Source organism: Notolepis coatsorum (genome assembly GCF_963971535.1).
Source record: "Notolepis coatsorum genome assembly, chromosome: 12".
In the NCBI taxonomy this organism is placed as follows: domain Eukaryota; kingdom Metazoa; phylum Chordata; class Actinopteri; order Aulopiformes; family Paralepididae; genus Notolepis; species Notolepis coatsorum.
Genome location: NC_140176.1, coordinates 130,515,627 through 130,532,558, shown reverse-complemented (window position 1 = coordinate 130,532,558; position 16,932 = coordinate 130,515,627). Strand labels below are relative to the sequence as shown.

The window sequence follows — 16,932 nt, the reverse complement described above, 5'->3', positions numbered from 1 at the left end:
GGACCGCTGCCTGACAGCTGTGGCCAGACTGGAAGTCCCCCACATGGAACTTGTTAAAACCCACATGGAACTTGTTAAAAGTCCATTCATCTGACGAACAATTGAGAGGTCAAGTCCTGCTGGGGGTTGCGCAGGACATTAAAAGCGCGACGGATCGAATTTGAGTCAAAAACGGTGCTTTTAGGAATCATTGTCTACTACTGCACCCCCCCCCCCCCCACACTCTCAAGTCTGGTGCAGAAGGAGGAATGCCAAGGTCTGTGTACGCGGCCTCGAAAGGGGAGTCAGGCAAGAAGATAACAGCTGGAATGCTATGTTCCCTTCCCAACATCTCACCTCCCCCACCAGATCTGGCTCGGCCCCCCGTCCCCCCCACCCCCAAACCCCACCCAGACCTCCTCCCCTCCCGCGTGTACGCCTGGCCGTAAGAACTTTTTCTGGACGGCTGACAACAGTATGCGCGTTGTAGGAGTGGATCCTAAGACTGTCTCCCGATCCCGCCCGTCCATCCCTCCCTCCCTCCCGCCACCGGGTGCGACGACACTTTGTTTAATTACTCAGTTGTTGATGCAGCCTGACTATCGCATATGGCGTCTAAGGCATTCTGTAGATGACATGTGTCAACAAATGTACATGTCTGTGTGAATTTATGCTGTGCCGTTGTTACTGTAAAAATTTAATGATTGTGATGTTGTTATTATTATTATTAATGAGACGATGAGCTGTATGTGTGTGTCGTTGGAATTTCCCCAAGGGGATTAATAAAGGAATATCTTATCTTATCTTATGTTTTGTTAATGTAATCTACTTGCACAGATGTATGTTGTATAGCCTAGTACTATTCTTACTGGATTAAACATACCTTTAAACAATTCCATCTTTTGTGGTGGATCAACATAATTCACCCACGGAACTATGTGTTAGGGATAAGGGTTCCGCACGGACCATATTGTTTGTTACTTTCCTGTCGGCAAACGAGTTCCTGTTAGCTAGCAAGTAAACAGAGTGTTGACATTGAGGTGATGTTTAATAAATGTTTAGCATTGTCTTTCGACACCCACGCCTCCGACTCCTATCCTTCGGCACTACACTTTCATGATTATGAATATGTAACGGAACTTAGGCCAATCTCGCTAACATTAGTCGACCGAAATCAATTTGCAACATATCACCGGTACTACTAGCTAGCTAGCTAGCTAACGTTAGCTAGCTCCTGTCAAAACGAACGGTTGGGTATGACCGTTACGTTATTTATATTTGACATTAGCTATTTATGGGTGGAATATTCTGATTCTAGCTCACTGGATCAGTCACGTTAAACTGTTTATTTTTTATAGCTCGCTAGCTATGTAGCTAACGTTAGCCTAGGCTAACAAAGCTGTAGCTAACGTTACTTTCCAGGCAAACCCAACTCGGCGAAGGGCTAATGTTAGCTAATTACCCCTGTGCATTGTGCATTATGTTCAGATAACAGCACACCACATCACGTAAGATCCCTTACAGCTAACTAGCTAGCCATGGTAACTCCCACACACCACATCACGTATGATCCCTTACAGCTAACTAGCTAGCCATGGTAACTCCCACACACCACATCACGTATGATCCCTTACAGCTAACTAGCTAGCCATGGTAACTCCCACACACCACATCACGTATGATCCCTTACAGCTAACTAGCTAGCCATGGTAACTCCCACACACCACATCACGTATGATCCCTTACAGCTAACTAGCTAGCCATGGTAACTCCCACACACCACATCACGTATGATCCCTTACAGCTAACTAGCTAGCCATGGTAACTCCCAGCTATTACTAAAGTTGATTTCAAGACAACGCGACTTGGTGAGTTTTACCACGTGGACTTCCTCGCTGGACAGGGGCGTTCCAAGGGTGCTCTCCATTTGACATTTCTGACAGGCATTTTCGGAAGTTCATGGTTGGAAACGTATACCGTCGGTGCCTACCGTCTGAACATAATATTAGTGGTTTTGACATTGCAACGTTTTCAAACCGCGGTAAACTGTGGACCCGGTAACTGGCCCATGCCTATAGGGAAGTTAGTCTGTATGTCAGTCTGTCTGTAGGTCAGTCTGTAGGTCAGTCAATCTTTAGTGTGTAATGTGTACTGTGTTGTGTGATGTGTACTGTGTACTGTGTTGTGTACTGTGTTGTGTGATGTGTGATGTGTACTGTGTTGTGTGATGTGTGTAATGTGTACTGTGTTGTGTGATGTGTGTAATGTGTACTGTGTTGTGTGATGTGTGTAATGTGTACTGTGTTGTGTGATGTGTGTAATGTGATGTGTTGTGATGTATTGTGTTGTGATGTGATGTGATGTGTTGTGTTGTGTTGTGTTGTGTTGTGATGTGTTGTGATGTGATGTGTTGTGTTGTGTTGTGATGTGATGTGTTGTGTTGTGTTGTGTTGTGTTGTGTTGTGTTGTGTTGTGTTGTGGTGTGATGTGTTGTGTTGTGTTGTGGTGTGATGTGTTGTGTTGTGTTGTGATGTGTTGTGATGTGTTGTGTTGTGTTGTGATGTGTTGTGATGTGATGTGTTGTGTTGTGTTGTGATGTGTTGTGATGTGATGTGTTGTGATGTGTTGTGATGTGATGTGATGTGTTGTGTTGTGTTGTGTTGTGATGTGTTGTGATGTGATGTGTTGTGTTGTGATGTGTTGTGATGTGATGTGTTGTGATGTGTTGTGATGTGTTGTGATGTGATGTGATGTGTTGTGATGTGTTGTGTTGTGTTGTGATGTGTTGTGATGTGTTGTGATGTGATGTGTTGTGATGTGATGTGATGTGTTGTGATGTGTTGTGTTGTGTTGTGTTGTGTTGTGTTGTGTTGTGGTGTGATGTGTTGTGTTGTGTTGTGGTGTGATGTGTTGTGTTGTGTTGTGATGTGCTGTGATGTGTTGTGTTGTGTTGTGATGTGTTGTGATGTGATGTGTTGTGTTGTGTTGTGATGTGTTGTGATGTGATGTGTTGTGATGTGATGTGTTGTGTTGTGTTGTGATGTGATGTGATGTGTTGTGATGTGATGTGTTGTGTTGTGTTGTGACATGTTGTGTTGTGTTGTGATGTGTTGTGATGTGTTGTGTTGTGTTGTGATGTGTTGTGATGTATTGTGATGTGATGTGATGTGTTGTGTTGTGATGTGTTGTGATGTGATGTGTTGTGATGTGTTGTGTTGTGTTGTGTTGTGTTGTGGTGTGATGTGTTGTGTTGTGATGTGTTGTGATGTGTTGTGTTGTGTTGTGATGTGTTGTGATGTGTTGTGTTGTGTTGTGATGTGTTGTGATGTATTGTGATGTGATGTGTTGTGTTGTGATGTGTTGTGATGTGATGTGTTGTGTTGTGTTGTGTTGTGATGTGTTGTGTTGTGTTGTGTTGTGTTGTGTTGTGATGTGTTGTGATGTATTGTGTTGTGATGTGATGTGTTGTGTGATGTGTTGTGATGTGATGTGTTGTGTGATGTGTTGTGATGTGATGTGTTGTGATGTGTTGTGTTGTGATGTGTTGTGTTGTGATGTGTTGTGTTGTGATGTGTTGTGTTGTGATGTGTTGTGTTGTGATGTGATGTGTTGTGTTGTGTTGTGTTGTGATGTGTTGTGTTGTGTTGTGGTGTGTTGTGTTGTTGTGTTGTGATGTGTTGTGTTGTGTTGTGTTGTGTTGTGATGTGTTGTGTTGTGTTGTGATGTATTGTGTTGTGATGTGATGTGATGTGATGTGTTGTGATGTGATGTGTTGTGTTGTGTTGTGATGTGTTGTGTTGTGTTGTGTGATGTGTTGTGATGTGTTGTGGTGTGATGTGTTGTGTTGTGATGTGATGTGATGTGATGTGTTGTGTTGTGATGTGTTGTGTTGTGATGTGTTGTGATGTGATGTGTTGTGTTGTGATGTGATGTGTTGTGTTGTGTTGTGTTGTGTTGTGATGTGTTGTGATGTGATGTGTTGTGTTGTGATGTGATGTGTTGTGTTGTGTTGTGTTGTGTTGTGATGTGTTGTGTTGTGGTGTGTTGTGTTGTTGTGTTGTGATGTGTTGTGTTGTGTTGTGTTGTGTTGTGATGTGTTGTGTTGTGTTGTGATGTATTGTGTTGTGATGTGATGTGTTGTGTTGTGATGTGTTGTGGTGTGATGTGTTGTGTTGTGATGTGATGTGTTGTGTTGTGATGTGTTGTGGTGTGTGTTGTGGTGTGTGTTGTGTGTTGTGTAACTTGTGTTGTGATGTGTTGTGTTGTGTTGTGGTGTGTGTTGTGATGTGTTGTGTTGTGTTGTGATGTGTTGTGGTGTGTGTTGTGTTGTGTTGTGGTGTGTGTTGTGTTGTGTTGTGTTGTGGTGTGTGTTGTGTTGTGATGTGTTGTGGTGTGTGTTGTGATGTGTTGTGGTGTGTGTTGTGTTGTGATGTGTTGTGTGTTGTGTTGTGTTGTGTTGTGTTGTGGCGTGTGTTGTGATGTGTTGTGTTGTGTTGTGATGTGTTGTGTGTTGTGTTGTGATGTGTTGTGGTGTGTGTTGTGGTGTGTGTTGTGATGTGTTGTGTTGTGTTGTGATGTGTTGTGGTGTGTGTTGTGTTGTGTTGTGGTGTGTGTTGTGTTGTGATGTGTTCCAGTACTTTGATCCAGGGCCCTATTCCCCGTACCGATCAAAAGTCCCATTATCCAGATTCAATTAACCCGATGTTTGAATCCATACTTTCCCTGGTCCTCGAATGCTGATTCAGTCTCGTTCATTCGAACCAGACTTGATACTCAGGATAAGTGCGCACGGCCGACTCACATGAAAAGACAGCAGGTGTCTATCGCAGAAATCCTGATTTTCTAACAGCATTGATTGATTGATTTAAAACTTTATTAACAAGATTGCAGAATGGGTACAATACAGTACGGCTCAATAGCCTCGCAGACAAGTTAAATGCATAATCTATAGGCACATTTTAAATCCCTCATTACCCCAATCAATCAGATTATATTTATTTAAATGTGCCTATAGATTATGCATTTAATTTAATAATCGAATGAGATCTTGCTAGCGAAAATTATTATTTCAACTCTTTCAGAATAAGTATACAAAAACAAGCCCAAAGATAAAGAGTATATCTAATTGATACGAATGTATAGATACTTATGAGGATATCTGTACTGTATACACTTAGGTATCATGTAATATAATAAATACATCGTTCCTAAAGTTTGCAGGCCGCGACCCCCGAAATAACGTGTCAGAGAGCCGCGACCCCCACTATTATATATATATAATATAGAATAGAATATATATATATTATATATTATATAGAGGTGGTTGAAACATGCAAACGATCACATGCACACATATGCATTGGAGGCTTTTAACACGCACAATAACTACACAAAATAACACAATAATAATAATAATAATAATAATAATAATAATAATAATAATAATAATAATAATAATAATAATAATAATAATAATAATAATAATAATAATAATAATAATAATAATAATAATAATAATAATAATAATAATAATAATAATAATAATAATAATAATAATAATAACTTTATTTGTATAGCACTTTTCATACAGACGTTGCAGTTCAAAGTGCTTCACAACTGTAAAAAATACAGGCATGAGCGAGCATAGCAAGGTATGGTAAATCACAGTGTTTCACAAACAACCATAAAATGAATACATATAGCGTGTTTCATTTAGAAGGCTATAATGTTCAACTCACCTAATGAGATGGATGGGCATAGTCTGGGTTTAATTTTGGAGACAGCGACTCGGAGATCATCCTCCACATTCATTCAGACGTGATCTGTACTTATTTTTTATATAAGTCAGTGCAGATAATGCTTTTTTCGAATAGGTAGGTATAGCTGTGCGTATTCCCCCTCAATTGATATCTAGTCGGCATCGGAGGTGGGCAGCGATCTGGGACGCATTCTCCATCAGAAACAAGCGTGCCTCATCCCAGAGCTCAAACAGGTGTCGTGCAGTATAGGAAATCCATAGGCATTTTAGGTCTATTATTTTATTATTTATTTATTTTACCAGTGTAATGTATTTTAATTGTTTTTAATTATAGGCCTATTTCACTCATTCTATGAAATCAATACATTCTGGAAATCATCTCGCGAAAACATTATTCAGAATGGTATAATGGGATCAAAGAGCACCTACGGGAGGCTGCAATTCGAAACTGGCCCCCGTAAATGTCCAAACACCCCCTTGCCACCCACCCACCCCCTCCCAATGTACAGTTTCCTCCCCCTCGTATATATATTTTCTGTTAGGATCTCTGTTTAACAGTACTGTATATTTGCATATCTTGTATGTCACAAATGTAACAGTACATGTCATGATATATATCTGTATCTGTATGTCATGTATGTCATGAATGCCATTATGAATTGAAAATGGGGGACCCTGATGTAAACAAGACGAAAGTCTTTCTCTGGTCTGTATCCCCTTAACAATTGTGTGTATTGAGCCGTACTGTATTGTACCCCATTCTGCAATCTGTTAATAACGTTTCCAATCAATCAATCAATCTCTGAGGAAGGGAGCTGCCATTTTGTTCCGAGGGAGTGGCAAGCTTATATCCAGCTAACTCAACTAAACCCTGCTCCGGAGCAGGTTCAAACTTTTCGATCTGTTGCCATAGCGACTTAGAAAATCCGACGTCGGGGAACAGAAATGTCTGGCTTAAGTCAAGCTATGCTGAAAATTATCCGGATAACTCAGTTAGCCAGGTACGGGGAATAGGGCCCAGACGTGGTGTTGTGTTGTGATGTGTTGTGTTCCAGTACTTTGATCCAGTCGTGGTGCTGTGTTGTGTTGTGTTGTGATGTGATGTGTTCCAGTACTTTGATCCAGACATTGTGTTGTGATGTGATGTGTTCCAGTACTTTGATCCAGACGTGGTGTTGTGTTGTGATGTGTTGTGTTCCAGTACTTTGATCCAGTCGTGGTGCTGTGTTGTGTTGTGTTGTGTTGTGTTGTGTTCCAGTACTTTGATCCAGACATTGTGTTGTGATGTGATGTGTTCCAATACTTTGATCCAGACGTGGTGTTGTGTTGTATTGTGTTCCAGTACTTTGATCCAGACGTGGTGTTGTGTTGTGATGTGTTGTGATGTGTTGTGATGTGTTGTGTTGTGTTGTGTTCCAGTACTTTTATCCAGACATTGTGTTGTGTTGTGTTGTGTTCCAGTACTTTGATCCAGACGTGGTGTTGTGTTGTGATGTGTTGTGATGTGTTGTGATGTGTTGTGATGTGTTGTGATGTGTTGTGATGTGTTGTGATGTGTTGTGATGTGTTGTGATGTGTTGTGATGTGTTGTGATGTGTTGTGATGTGTTGTGTTGTGTTGTGTTCCAGTACTTTGATCCAGACGTGGTGTTGTGATGTGTTGTGATGTGTTGTGATGTGTTGTGATGTGTTGTGATGTGTTGTGATGTGTTGTGATGTGTTGTGATGTGTTGTGATGTGTTGTGTTGTGTTGTGTTCCAGTACTTTGATCCAGCCGTGGTGTTGTGTTGTGTTGTGTTCCAGTACTTTGATCCAGACATTGTGATGTGTTGTATTGTGTTCCAGTACTTTGATCCAGGGCCCTATTCCCTGTACCTGGTTCAACTAAGTCGATCAAGAGTCCCATTATCCAGATTCAATTAACCCGATGTTTGAATCCGGGATTTTCCTGTTCCTCAAACGCTGATTCAGTCTCGTTCATTTGAACCAGACTTGAGACTCCGGATAATTGCGCGCGCCCGCCTCAGCTGAAAAGACAGCAAGTGTCGATAGCAGAAATCCTGATCTTCTAACGGCATTGATTGATTGATTGATTTAAAACTTTATTAACAGATTGCAGAATGGGCGTGCCTGCTGGCAGTATAGGCTTATGGAATGAATAATCAAATGAGATCTTGCTAGCGAAAATAATTAGTTCAGCTCTTTCAGAATAACGATAAAAACAAGCCCAAATAGTATATCTAATTGATACGAATTATATCATGAGGATATCTGTATGTGCTTAGGTATTAATATTATGTACTATATAAATACATGGTTCCCAAAGAGAGGCTTGGAGGGAGGCTTGCAGTTACACTATTAATCAGGTTTTAATCTGTTTCGGACCTAATCCATACATGCATTGAATTGATTACCATTTGGTTTATACCAGTGACACCCTCATGTTCATCATCAGATAACAGTGCTTGAAAAGATAAATGCATTTTCTCGAATTCATTCATCAAAAACGTCAAAGGCTCATTCAATTTATCAAGTCACGTCACGTCATCAAATCCATCAAACAGCGCATCTCCTCATATATTTTAATCCCAGTTACAATATCACAATAACGTGTGACACTATCACAGTGATACAATTAAATATTCCACAGATTCAGATTCCTCATAATTCATATCCACAATCCGCGCATAGACGCTTCAGCTTGAATGAAACGCATCCGGGTGCTCCGTTAAGCAAATACACAGCGAAGAATATTAAACTAATCAGAGCCAAACACCCGATAGGTTTCATTCATTAAAAATATCCCAGCGGGATTCACATTTGCAATGATCCGTTTAGTCCGTTATTAAAATAACTGTGTGTCGCGACTCGCGAGCGCCGTATCCGTATAAATATGACGTGCATTATATAGGACAAAGTAAATTCATAGGCTGAATATGATTTATTATCAGCGTTACTGCAGACATATTATTTTACATTTCAAACGAAGCACAAGAACATAATTCAGAATGGTATAATGCAGATCTAGACTGTGAGAATCATTTCAGGAAGCGAGCTGGCATTTCTTTGCGGGGGCGTGGCCATGGTTCATCCAGCTAACTGAACTTAACCCTGCTCTCGACCAGGCTCAAACTTTTTGATCTGTTGTCATAGTGATTTAGACAATCGAGCGTCGGGGAATGGAAAGGTCCGGCTTAAGTCAGGCTATGCTGGATATTATCCGGCTCAGTTAGCCAGGTACGGGGAACGGGGCCCAGACATTGTGATGTGTTGTGTTGTGTTCCAGTACTTTGATCCAGACATTGTGTTGTATTGTGTTCCAGTACTTTTATCCAGACGTGGTGTTGTGTTGTGATGTGTTGTGATGTGATGTGTTGTGTTGTGTTGTGTTGTGTTGTGATGTGTTGTGATGTGTTCCAGATGTTTGACGCCGCCCTGGTGGACAATAAGACAGAATGCCTGGCGCTGATCTCAGAGAACCACACTGATGTCCAGTGGAAGAACGTCAAGGTCAACTACGACAACGTGGGAATGGGCTACCTGTCACTCCTACAAGTGGTGAGACAACACACACACACACACACACACACACACACACACACACACACACACACACACACACACACACACACACACACACACACACACACACACACACACACACACACACACACACACACACACACACACTACCTGTCACTCCTACAAGTGGTGAGACACACACACACACACACACACACACACACACACACACACACAGAAGAAGAAGTGCTTAACCCCTTAACTTAACGTCACGGTGACCGAATGCGTCACATTTTCATAACAATAGCGAATATTACTTACCCTGCTCCGTTTTCATTGAGGTTTCTTACAAATTAACGATGTTTTTTGAATGCGGATAACATTCAAATCTTAAATTGTACCATTATGTTCCCGTTTAGACAACAAACATAATGCTAATGATGCACTTTTGTTAAGATAATTGGGTGACCATTCTCGATCACTGTACTCAGGTCCCATTAATAGTTTAACGCTGTTCAGATCGCGTCAAAGAATAGACGCGTCCCAGTGGCCTAAATATTAAAGGCAACCAACTTGTGTCTAGCCACGCCCAACTTGCGTCTAGCCACGCCCCTGCGGCGACGCGGCAGCATTATGTTGCAGTAATCCCCCATCTTTTAACATTGACAACTAGCACAACTGGTAGCGCCGCCTTGCTGTGGATCCTGCGGTCCGTTGGTGACAAGTTCGATTCCCTTGAATTTTTTATTTTAATTTTTTTTAACATGCATTCTTTCGCCGGTTAAGTTTAGGCATGTTAACTTTAAGCATTGTTTCGGAGTTGGTTAAGGTTAAGGTTAGGCATTGTTACGGAGTTGGTTAAGGTTAGAAGGGTTAAGTTTAGGCGCTGTTAAGGAGCTGGTTAAGGTTAGAGTTTGTCTTAGAGAATGGCAATATTCTTTCGGAGTTGGTTAAGGTTAAGGTTAAGGTTAGGCATTGTTTCGGAGTTGGTTAAGGTTAGAAGGGTTAAGTTTAGGCGCTGTTAAGGAGCTGGTTAAGGTTAGAGTTTGTCTTAGAGAATGGCAATAGACAGCCTATTTCCGCGCTGCAGCTCTCTCGCGCTGCTGCGGTCACATGGGCGTAGTGGCCAATCAGAGAAACGCTAAACACAAGTTGGTTGCCTAAAATATTCACGCGTCCCAGTGACCTGTGACCTGTGCTATAGGTCTTGGGAATTGTATTAATTTTGTAGTTTTCACATTTTCACCTTTTAATTTTAAACCAATGCTGCCATCTACTGACAACAGAAAGTGTTGTGTAAGTTATAGTATAATGTCAACTTGAGACCCGCACTTCCGGAAACACCGGAAACTTCCAAAACACATTCTAGAGATTCCCACTTTTTACTGGTACATAGGTTCATATATAATAGTCTTTAGATGATTAAATAATATAGATGAATACTCATGATATTCATATATATATATTCTAAAATAAGTATAATTTCACTTCATCTACCTGTCGACATGAAATTCCCAAACGCTGACGGTAAAAAAAAGCCTGGATGTGGCGCAAAATGGGGCGTGACCGAATTTGGTCCCAGACAATAAGAGTGACTGAGATTGGTCTACGTTCCGTTACCCCCCATTTAGCAGAAAACGAAAGCGATTTGCATACCGTTTTTACAACGCTTAGCTTTATAGTCTGGTCTCTTTTAAAAAGGTAACATTCTGAAGTTGCTATGTCAATAAAGAAAAATCACTTTGAGAGGTTTGAACACACTGAAATAAAATATTTTAGCCTGAAGTCTTATGTAGTACAGGTCCACATTTTATAAAAATCCATAAAAAAATGTGTGCTTGAGAAAGGTTTTTGTATACCGTGTACCGGGAAAAAACTGTGTGAAAATCCTAAATTCATTCTGAATGAATTCTGACAACAACGCTCTGCTTCATGATTGATTGATTGATTGAAAAGTTTATTAACAGATTGCAGAATGGGTACAGTACAGTACAGCTCAATACATACAATTGTTAAGGGGATGCAGACCAGAGAAAGACTTTCGTCTTGTTTACATCAGGGTCCCCCATTTTCAATTCATCATAACATATATGACATACATGACATACAGATAGACAGTACTGCTACATCTATACATTTATGACATATCAGATTTGCAAATACAGTACTGTTTGTGATACAAAAGTGTCCAGAAAAGGAGTGTATATACATTTGGCGTAGAAACTGTACATTGGAGGAGGTTGGTTGGGTGGGGTGGGGTTGGGTGGGTTGGGTGAGGGCTGTACATTGGAGGTGTGGGGGGGGGGGGGTTGGGTAGGGGACACACACACATTTTACACTGTGCATTAAAATATTGACAAGGCCTTACTTGGTCATTTACTGTACAACTAGGTTAGGACATTTGTAGGGGCCAGTTTCGAATTGCAGTCTCACGTAGGTGTTTTTTGAGAGTGTTTTTGAAAGTGGGTAGTGATTCACATTCCTTTACAGCTTTAGGTAGGGCGTTCCACATTGATGTGGCATAATTGCAAAACGTGTTTAGTCCCTTGTTTGAGCCGAATCTGGGTTTTACATGATTTGTGGAGCTCCCTCTGGTGTTGTGATCGTGGTATTCACTGACCTTTGGGAAGTATTTTGACATGTACATGGGTACCTTGGTCGCGTAGTGTATCTTGTAGACCAGGCCCATTGCAAGTTGCTGTACTCTGTCGTCTACTCTAAGCCATCCTAGGTTGTCAAAGTGGGCAGGGGTGAGGTGGGTTCTAGGAGTCAGGTCAAGTAGTAGTCTGACTAGCTTGTTTTGAGATGTTTGTAATTTGTTTTTTAGTGCCTTTGAGGTGCTTTGGTACCATGAGGTGCAAGCATAGTCGTAGTACCCTTGAATGAGTGCTCCTGCTAGAGCAGGGGTGGCCAACCCGCGGCTCGCGAGCCGCATGCGGCTCTTTGCCCGTCAATGTGCGGCTCTTCCATCCATAAAAAAAAATAAAAAAAAATAAAAAAAAAATATTTTTTTTAATTTTTTTTTTAGTTTTTTTTTTTTTTTAGTTTTTTTTAGTTTTTTTTAGTTTTTTTTTTGTATGTCACTCATTCCATAAGGACGTAGAATAAACATTTACAATTTTTTTTTTAATGGTCCATTTGCATGTTCTTGGTATCTGAATCTAGGGACATATATGGATCAGTGTCAGAAATAGTGTGTCTGTTACTAGGCTTGAGTAAATTGTAATGAACCAAAGGAGAATATCAATTCTATTTAAAAAAAAAATTATCTTTGACTGTAAATAACACCATGCTAAAATTGACCAGACCTGAAAAATCTAAGCAAATGAATAAAGGGAAGATGATTAAACAGAAGGTTTTGTAGATACAGTACTGAATTCTGCCATCTTTTTTATAATGTAAATTTCTCCACCATTTTTCATCATATTGCAACACCGTTTTTTGCAAGACGTTCACAGAAAGGTAGAGAAACGAACTGCGTTCTGTTTTATGGCAATAACGTTCAGGTTTGTGGGAGATAATCCCCAAAAATACGAGAAATTAAAAAGTAAATCCAGAAGTCAGATGATTGACAGGGGCTGGTGTGAGCTGGGTAGGGTAGTTTTTCGAAATTTGAAAGCCCTGAGTCTCTTCCTTCAAAAGACTACAATCACTTTTGGCTGTGCCACTTCCTCCTGTCAATATGCGCCGGTTTCCGACTCAATGCCCTAAGATTTCTATAATCTTATATTTCACTAATAACAGTTAAAATAATTGGTAAACAAACATAATGCTAAAAATATACACTTTTACTGTATATCTCGGGCTTAAGAGGTTAACCCTGTGAGGCCCAAATTAAAAAGAAATTAGCAACTTCAGAGGCCAGAGGGTGGGACATATAAACACATTTACTATCAAATAGCATTGTGAGGCTGAACAACAGGACCAATTGACTATACATGTGCTTAAAGGGGAACTATCTTATAAATGGCTTTTTTCAGTGTTTACCATTGTTTCTTAGCTATGTGGACTTATATTAATAGGATATATGTCTCTAATTCTCATATTGGCGAATTCTTCCAATTCTCCTCTCACAATATTCACCCTCACTGAACTGAGTCATCTGAAAATGTGCATATCTGTGATGTCAGAGATTTCTCAGCTGCATAATAATGTGGCAGTTGATGTGGCAGTTGGCACCAGGCCACACAGTGGTTGGAGCCCAGCCTCAAAACGGCTTAAGATCTTGAGGTAGAAAAATGCGGTTTTTAGTACTTGATTAGAAATACAAAACAATGCATTTTTTTTGAAAAAAACCTAGGTGTTCCATAGACTCACAGGAATTGTGTAAAAGTGCCCAAATAGTGAAAGAAATAGTAAAATAGTTCCCCTTTAAATTTTTTTAAATAAACATTGTTTTTTTAAATGGCTAAAAGTGATTTTGTAATTTTGCAACCGTGGGTCTCACAGGGTACTTTTAACCCTGTGAGGCCCAAATAAAAAAGACATTAGCAACTTCAGAGGCCAGAGGGTGAGACCTATAAACACATGAAGGGTGCCGTGACTGAAAAAAAAGGTTGAGAAACGCTGGTATATGGTGTGGCTCTTTGTGGTACCACAGTCATTTTTTTGTGGCTCTTAGTCTCTGACTGGTTGGCCACCCCTGTGCTAGAGTCTTCAGGGTATTCTTGTTTACCAGAGAGGAGATCCGGTACAAGAATCGCGTTCGTTGGTTGACTTTTTTTATTACATTGGATGCCATTTTGTCACAGGAAAGATTAGCCTCTAGGATGGAACCCAGGTAGGTAATTTCATCTTTCCTTGTGATAATATTGTCACCCACTGTAACCGAGAAGCCGTCGGTCTTGCTGAGTTTGTTATTTGAACCGAAGAGAATGGACTCTGTTCATCACCTAGGTTCACTGTAGATAAGTGATTAATAAAGCTCCTCTTCATCACCTAGTTCACTGTAGATAAGTGATTAATAAAGCTCTTCTTCATCACCTAGTTCACTGTAGATAAGTGATTAATAAAGCTCTTCTTCATCACCTAGTTCACTGTAGATAAGTGATTAATAAAGCTCCTCTTCATCACCTAGTTCACTGTAGATAAGTGATTAATAAAGCTCTTCTTCATCACCTAGTTCACTGTAGATAAGTGATTAATAAAGCTCCTCTTCATCACCTAGTTCACTGTAGATAAGTGATTAATAAAGGTACATTCTGTGTTTCAGGCAACGTTTAAAGGCTGGATGGACATTATGTACGGAGCTGTGGACTCTAGAGAGGTCAGACCATCATGCCACCAATCACAGTGTTTCTGCCACTAACACTAACCAATCACAGTGTTTCTGTCACTAACACTAACCAATCACAGTGTTTCTGCCACTAACACTAACCAATCACAGTGTTTCTGCCACTAACACTAACCAATCACAGTGTTTCTGCCACTAACACTAACCAATCACAGTGTTTCTGCCACTAACACTAACCAATCACAGTGTTTCTGTGAGGTTTTGCCCGCTGCTCACTACCTTTTCTCTGTCTTCTTTAAGCCTACTGTTAGGAATTCCCTATTCTCTGTCTTCTTTAAGCCTACTGTTAGGAATTCCCTACTCACTCTCTCTAGCCCCCACCCTCTCGTTCTTTACCCTTAGTGGCCACACCTGTTTGATATTCTATTATCTCTCGCACCTGTGGTGGCAGGCTAATTAGTCCCCCTGTGGGCTTTAAATACCAGGGCGCTTCCCCTCGTTTTGGCGTGGGGTCGTGTTGTATACTTGCCGAGTCATATTCTCTAAACATCTAGACTCTTTCGGGAGATCCTCTGTCTGCCTATGCTGTTCCATTCTCCGGCGTCGAGATGTTTGCTCCAGCCTTCGCCTGCTGTCGCCGTTGCCTGAGAGTGGGACTGGTCTGCGCTCCCTAGACTTCCACGGGAGGCATCCCAGTCATCCTCTTCAGACCCCCCGCGCAGCTGTCGTCCTGACGCACATCCAGACCAGCGCAGACGCTCTCCAGTCCTCAGCGCGCAACGCGCATCTTCCAAGGACGCTCGAGCTTGGCACGCTCTCCAGACCAGCGCGCAACGCGCATCTTCCAAGAACCCTCGAGCTTGGCACGCTCTCCAGACCAGCGCGCAGCCGCGCATCTCCTAGACCTTCGAGCTTGGCACGCTCCTCCAGACCAGCGCGCAGCCGCGCATCTCCTAGACCTTCGAGCTTGGCACGCTCCTCCAGACCAGCGCGCAGCCGCGCATCTCCTAGACCTTCGAGCTTGGCACGCTCCTCCAGACCAGCGCGCAGCCGCGCATCTCCTAGACCTTCGAGCTTGGCACGCTCCTCCAGACCAGCGCGCAGCCGCGCATCTCCTAGACCTTCGTGCTTGGCACACTCCTCCTCGCAGACGCACCCCGAGGCGTCTCTCTGTTCCGACGCGCACACCAAGGTGTGGCGCGCACTCTGTTCCTCGGCTCCGTCAGTGGCTACCCGGTGGACGACATCCTCGCCACCGCCACTGTTCCGACGCGCACACCAAGGTGTGGCGCGCACTCTGTTCCTCGGCTCCGACAGTGGCTACCCGGTGGACGACATCCTCGTCACCGCCACTGTTCCAGCTCCCTGTTCCGACGCGCACACCAAGGTGTGGCGCGCACTCTGTTCCTCGGCTCCGACAGCGGCTACCCGGTGGACGATGCCCTCGTCACCGCCACTGTTTCCAGCTCCCTGTTCCGACGCGCACACCAAGGTGTGGCGCGCACTCTGTTCCTCGGCTCCGACAGCGGCTACCCGGTGGACGATGCCCTCGTCACCGCCACTGTTCCAGCACTCTGTTCCTCGGCTCCGACAGCGGCTACCCGGTGGACGATGCCCTCGTCACCGCCACTGTTTCCAGCACTCTGTCCCTCGGCTCGGACAGCCAGCCACCCGGTGGCGATGCCCTCGCCCCGTTGCTGTCCCTGTACCTTTACGCATACGCTGGGTGAGTTTTGATTGTGATGTCACTCACTCAGCGTAGTGCCCTTGCCCCCGTTCCCGTTGCTGTCCCTGTACCTTTACGCATACACTGGGTGAGTTTTGATTGTGATGTCACTCACTCAGCGTAGTGCCCTTGCCCCCGTTCCCGCTGCTGTTCCTGTACCATTACGCATACGCCTGGTTGAGTTTAGATTGTGATGTCACTCTCCCAGCGTATTGCCTCTGTTTTTGGTTCTCTCTTAGAATAGTATTTTTTGGACTTTACATCTCCCCCTGTGTGTTTGTCACACGAAGATATTATTACTTTGTTCACTTTGTTTATTTGGACTGTTCTGCACCTGCTCTGTTTTTTCCCTTTTGTGCATTAACTATCTCCTCTGTCCTGCAGAGCGGCCCAGATGATTTCCACCAGTCCTCCCAGTTCCTTCCTGTTCCCTAGTTCTCCCCTTTCTAGTTCCACCTAGTTCCTGGTCCCAAGTTCTCCCCTTCTAGTTCCACCTAGTTCCTGTTCCCTAGTTCTCCCCTTTCTAGTTCCACCTAGTTCCTGGTCCCAAGTTCTCCCCTTCTAGTTCCACCTAGTTCCTTGTCCCTAGTTCCCCTAGTCCCCGTTTCTCCTGTTCCCTAGCTCTCCTAGTCCCTAGTCCTCTCTCCCTAGTTCTCCTTGTCCCTGGTTTACCTAGTCTCTAGTTCCTCTGTCCCAAGGCGTTCCCTTAACCTTC

The 16,932-nt window shown here is 42.7% G+C and overlaps 1 protein-coding gene across 1 annotated transcript in view; it reads left to right on the top strand.

Moving 5' to 3' along the window:
- LOC311238055 (sodium channel protein type 4 subunit alpha B-like) overlaps positions 1 to 16,932 on the top strand; it is a gene marked incomplete at its 3' end in the record, with an annotated part of 252,987 nt that overhangs the window by 165,766 nt on the left and 70,289 nt on the right. Inside the window, exons 18-19 of the mRNA XM_084326018.1 lie at positions 9,157 to 9,294; positions 14,471 to 14,524. Coding sequence (XP_084182144.1) covers positions 9,157 to 9,294; positions 14,471 to 14,524 — 192 coding nt within the window. The remainder of the gene's footprint in view (positions 1 to 9,156; positions 9,295 to 14,470; positions 14,525 to 16,932) is intronic.